The 6,016-nt window shown below is 53.9% G+C and overlaps 1 protein-coding gene across 1 annotated transcript in view; it reads right to left on the bottom strand.

The window, feature by feature from the left end:
* LOC102254369 (HLA class I histocompatibility antigen, alpha chain E-like) overlaps positions 1-5,492 on the bottom strand; it is a 16,463-nt gene extending 10,971 nt beyond the window's left edge. The window contains exons 1-3 of the mRNA XM_014530389.1: positions 5,418-5,492; positions 4,840-5,052; positions 913-922 (exon numbers count right to left, since the gene is read on the bottom strand). Coding sequence (XP_014385875.1) covers positions 913-922; positions 4,840-5,052; positions 5,418-5,492 — 298 coding nt within the window. The remainder of the gene's footprint in view (positions 1-912; positions 923-4,839; positions 5,053-5,417) is intronic.
* Between the last annotated feature and the right edge of the window lie 524 nt (positions 5,493-6,016).

Here is a 6,016-nt window from a genome sequence, read left to right as displayed (position 1 = left end):
ACACACACACACACGCACACACACACTCACACTCACAGACACATACACACATATACACACAGACACACACACAGACGCACACACATACACATGCACACACACACACACACATACACATGCACGCACACAGACAAACACACGCACACACGCTCACCCAGTGATTTCTCCAGTCCAGGGAGGGAGGAGGAGAGGAAGAGAGAGGGATGGGGAGGGGGAAAAGGAGGAAGGGGGAGCGGGAGAGGGAGAGAGGTCCCAGGAAGGAGAGATGCGGGGACTCGTGCCCTCTGCGGGGAGGAGTCTGCACCCAGCATGGCCCTTGCCCAGGACCAGCGCCCAGGACTCTGTGGCCGGAGGGCGGCGCTCTAGTCTCTGAGCGTCCCCGGCCAGGGCAGCAGCCTCTGTGTCAGGGGACCGTCCCCCAGGCTCTCTGATCATCAGACTGTCAGCCGTGGCCCCGGGTGGGGGGGTCAGATGGTGGGGCGCCACCCCTCCCCCCACAGTGCGCAGGCTTCCAGACAGGCTCCCCCAGAAGCAGCTCCCACCCATCAGGGGGCAGGAGGCCAGAGGGAGAGGCGTCTCTCTCCCTCAGTCTCTCTCTCCTGCCCTCTCTCTAAAGAGTCAGCCCCTCCCTTCCCGCCCAGCTCAGTGCCTGCCCCTCAGAGCCTGGCTGTGGGCACAGGGCGGCCCTGGGAGGCTCTGCCCTCACACACCCGCCTGGCTCAGCCCTCACCTCCTCAGGCCGCACATGCCCTCAGGGTGCCCCCTCACCACCTGCTGACAGTGCGCCTCTTCCTCCACTTTGCAGTCATTAGTTAAATATATTAATTAAAATGTGCTCCATTTCTTCTCTCACTTCCACTCACTGTGCAGGTTTTTGGGTTTTGTTTTTCCAAAGATGAATCCACACTATCCCCGCCCACTTGTTCTTCTGTGATGGGTCCTCCCACCCCTCCCACAGGTGGGCCTCCCTCCCCTGGGACCTGGGACCAGCTCTGGGAACCAGAACAGGACAGAGGTGACAGAGCCTGACTTCTGTGGTTCTGACATGACAGGCCTGTGGGTCTGACATGAGGGGCATGTGGGTGTGACATGAGGGGCCTGTGGGTCTGACCTGTGACCTTGGCCCACGCCCCCTGGAGCCAGGGGCCCAGCTTGGAGCAGCACCCACCTCACAGCCCAGAGACCTCCCAGCCAGCAGCCAGCACTAGCTGCTGCCCAGTCAGGGACCCTCTAGAATGTTCTGGTCTGGCTGGACCTCCAATGACCCCGCCCCAGCCTGTGTCACATGGAGCAGAAGAGGGGCCACTGAGCGCAGTCAGCCCGCAGAACAGGAGGAGTCAAGGCTGTGACTGTGGGATTGTGGTTTCTGGCCACAGATGCTGAGAGCACAGCCCATGTGAGTCCCTGCTGTGTGCATTCTCATTATTCCCTGTCCTTCCTGTCACACTGTGCGCATCAGGAGAGCTCGGGTTTTCAGTTATGTCTTTGCTTTAGAGATGTTGAGAGAGAGAGGACGGGAGAGGGAGAGGGAGATAGAAACATGGATTGGTTGCTTTTGCAGGCCTCCTACTGGGGCTCAAGCCAGAAACCATGGTATGTGCCCTAATGAGGAATGGAACCTGGGACCACCTGGGGCATGGCACCCCCTCACCCATGAGCACACCGGCCAGGCTGGAGAGAGGGTGTTCTGTCTGTTTCCATTACACAAGCAGTAGGCCAACAGGAAGCCTGGTGCAGAGGCCTCACTACATATTAGGGATGGATGGATTGGTAGATGTGTGGATGGATGGATGGGTGGATGGATGGGTGGATGGATGGATGTATGGATTGATAGATGGGTGGGTGGATGGATGGATGGATAGCTGGGTGGGTGGGTGGATAGATGAATGTGTGGATGGATGGATGGATAGATGGGTAGATGGATGGATGAATGGATGGATGGATGGATGGATGGATGGATGGATGGATGGATGGATGGATGGATGGATGGATGGATGGATGGATGGATGGATGGATGGATGGATGGATGGATGGATGGATGGATGGATGGATGGATGGATGGATGGATGGATGGATGGATGGATGGATGGATGGATGGATGGATGGATGGATGGATGGATGGATGGATGGATGGATGGATGGATGGATGGATGGATGGATGGATGGATGGATGGATGGATGGATGGATGGATGGATGGATGGATGGATGGATGGATGGATGGATGGATGGATGGATGGATGGATGGATGGATGGATGGATGGATGGATTGGGTGGGTGGATGGATGGATGCTAGGAACAGTTCCTTACAGCTGACCTGAGACAGGATGGAACATGGACTGTCTGCATGGAGAGTCCGGGATGTCTCTGAAGAGGAGCAACTTTACCCCCAATCCAATATCTACCAGCCACTGTGGGGTTATTGGTAATTTGGCAATTAACCAGATGGTTTGATGAGCAGCTGAACAAGAGGCAGGAAAAGGTGCCTGTGCTCCCTGTGGGCGGGTCTAAGTTCCGAGTCAAAGCTGTTCTCTGGGGTGAACTGAAACCCACGGCTGCATCACATTCCTCTCCCTCCATTCATTGCACAGTCACACACCATTCCCAAGTGGGCACCATCCTCAGGGCTCCCCTGGCCCCAAGGTCAGGCTGACACCAGGATGGGCACAGGCTGAGCATCTGCACTGGGGCAGGAGGCTGGTCTCTCTCCTGAGGGAAATGCCACGGTCCTTCCTACGGGGGCCCCAGGGATGTTAAGCATGGAGACTGTCCCAGGTGAGCTGTGCTAACCCGCTCAGAATCCTGGGAGTCCCTAATGTCCACACGACCCCACAGGAGACCATGATGTGCTTACTTAGTCACCCACACAGTCCTGCTCTTTGTCCCTCACTAGACGGTCACTAGCTCTCCTCCTCCTCCTCCTCCTCCTCCTCCTATTTCTCTTTTTTGAGGATCTACTCACAAAGAATTATTCCGGACACACAGACAGGATTTAGGGGAGAGTAATAATTAGGACAGGAAGAGATACCCACAACATTCTTTAAAATAGAGAAATGAACTAGGACACATGGGAAATTGGGTGAAATAACAAAGAGAAAATTTACATAATAGATGAGAAGCCGAAGGAGCACACCCAGAGCGAGAGGGAGACAAATGCTAAGTGCACAGTGGATTTTCCCAGGGTGAAGGTGGGGTCAACAACACCCACAGAACATTCCAGCACCCCAGCCGGCCCTCTTCATGTCTTATTTGGTCATAGACTTCCCCCATACCAACTCACCATGACCTTGGTTTCTACACCGCAGGTGAGTAATGTCAGCTTTTGAGAGAACGAAATGTTACAGTGGCAGCCTCTCTGCACCTGCTCTCTCTCCACATCAGGTCCCATCCTTGTCCCACTGGCTCTTGTGGTTGTAATGTATTCACTCTCAGGGCTAGGAGGGTTCTAGACTATGAACATACCACACTCTTTCTCCGCTACTGCTCATGTGCATTTGTCTTACATGCATATTTTGCAAACTGTGCAGCTATGAATAAATTCTTCATATGTTTTGCACACATATGTATGTGTGTCTATTGGGGATATAACCAGGAGTGGAAATGCTGGGGTGTTGGGTGAGCAAATGCTTGGGTAGTGAGGGCAGCCAAACCATTTTCAAAGTATTTGAAAACACTTACTCTCCCACTAGGAATATATGAGAGATACAATGAGTCCAACTTCGTGCTAACAATTAACTTTGTCTGACTCTTTCAATTTTACTATCCTGTGAGGTGGGCACCAATATCACATTGTGGCTGAACTTGAGTTTCCCCTCTGACTAAAACTGTTGGGCAATTTTCATAAATGTATGGACCATGTAACCATCCTCAATAGGAGGATGGACTGGATTCTTGTTCATGAGTGAGTGAGACTCTAGTAAGGTTCCAGCATCCTTAACTAGTGGGACACTTTGGCTATTAATGGATCTGTGGGCAGAGACCTGTGGGGTAAGAGAAAGTGCTCTTTGCTCCTGGTGCCTGGCACTGAGCTCCTAAAAGCCTGGGCATCTCCTGAGTGACAAGTGTCTTTGGGACGCTGATGAGATGGCCCTTGGCTGAGGGTCCTGGAGGCTTCAGGGTTGGGGCTGGTCCCCAGAAAGACCAAGCTGATCAGAGGATTGGAAGGTTCAGGCCCTAGAAGGAGGCAAGAGCAGGAGGAGCCTGAAAATGCATCTCTCCACACCAGAGTCCTGTGTGCAGGGACACCTGGGCCTGCGGGACAATGAGGGGTAACATGTACCCTTTTGCTTTCAGATGGGGGACACCCAGATAATGAGACCATAACTCACACATGAATATAATAACAGGCATAATATCTACAAAAGCAAAGAAGCAACAAACACTCAGAGGATGGGTGCTGGGGGCAGGTTCCTGGCTTGACCCAGGCTGACCTGCCCCAGGAAGGCGTCGCTGTCCAGGGTCCTGGAGATGCGCTGCATTAGGACATGTGACAAGGCCTGGGGGATGTGTGTCCCTGTGACCACAGGTCCCGGTGGGACAAGGTTCTACTGAGGGACAAGGTCAGAGGAGCAGAGAGGTGACCCGGCTGAGGAGTGACCATGTCAAAGCCCAGGATGCACTGAGCACCACCTGGGCACAGGCCCCGACCACGCCCCGTCCTCAGAGCCTTTCCTGTCCCCACTGGGGACAATGTTCTGCACAGCAAACACATGAGCTCTGGAAAGTTCTTCATGTTTATTTCCCCTCAAAATTAGAATCTTCTCTTTTAATTTACCCACCAACCCTTTATGGCAAGAAATGAACAAACAAAGTCACATCCAGAACCTCATTTCAATACGGAGCAGGAAGGTGCAGCTCAGAGCACCAGAGAGTAAAGGCAGGGATGGGGAGGGCCCAGCCCGCCTCTGCTGACAGGAAAGTATGGGAAGCAGGGCTGAGCCAGCCCCCCAATCAGAGGTTCCTGAGTCAGGAACTGGTGTGGGGAAGCTCGGAACGTGGTTGGAATGTCTATAAGGAGGATTCTGCGACAGGTGGGGGCCTCTGAGGGGACTTGCCTAAGGCGGCAGCCCCTTTTGTGACTTGTTGAAACAAGTCATTCCCACGGGGTGTTCTGCTAGAATCTCTGCTCAGTGTTTTAGACCCGACCTTGTAGAAGCAGGTGCTTTCTCAAGGATGCGTACCCTGCAGATGGTATCCGGAGATTAATTTTAGTTCAAGCGGTTATGACAATAAAAGCCAAAGGAGGCAGGTGAACAGGGCTACTTGGCAGTGATAGCCAAGTAGTGCCTTAGCCTCCCTTTCACAGAAAGTGTGTGAGAGCCATCATTCATCCATCGCTCAGGGTCTGCCAGTCACCCCAGCAAAGTAGGAGTGTGAACACATCTTCCATCACTCAGACCCCACAAGGCAGCAGCCTCACGCTGTGGAGGACAATCATCATGAACAGATTCAGGTCAGTGGCTGTAACTGGTGACATTTTCAGAGTCCACTTCATGCTCACAGTGTCCCACAGACTCCCCACCACCCAGTCCTCCCATCTGCCCACCCCTCCCCACGGCAGGGTCTCCCCTTTAGGAGGTGAGAGAGACACATCAGAGTAACCCTGGGCGCTGTCAGTGCCTGGGGGGGACACACCAGGACAGGGTCAGAGCCCCAGGGCAGGAGACTAAGGAGAAACTATGGGTGTGGGGTCCCACCATGGCTCCCATCTGGACTGACACAAGGTCTCAGGGGTCACCCCTCCATACTCACTGGCAGCCTGAGCATAGCTCCCTCCACTTCCACCTGCGGGAAGAAAACATCCTGTGAGAGACCTGGGAGGAGGCATGGCCATGAGGTCCTAAAGGAAGCCCTAGTCCTGGGCCCGAGTGAAGTTTACAGAACCATGTGTATAGATCCAGGGCAAGATCAGGAAACCTGAGAAAGTGCATGTGTGGGGACTGGACCCTTCACCCTCCTGGAGATCTGTGCTCAGCAGGGACCTGCCCTCTGACCTGGGACTGCTGAGAACGGGGTCCC

This window comes from Myotis brandtii, unplaced genomic scaffold (assembly GCF_000412655.1).
Source record: "Myotis brandtii unplaced genomic scaffold, ASM41265v1 scaffold7391, whole genome shotgun sequence".
Classification (NCBI taxonomy): domain Eukaryota; kingdom Metazoa; phylum Chordata; class Mammalia; order Chiroptera; family Vespertilionidae; genus Myotis; species Myotis brandtii.
The sequence above is the reverse complement of the archived record's forward strand: the minus strand, read 5'-3'. Positions and strand labels throughout refer to the sequence as shown.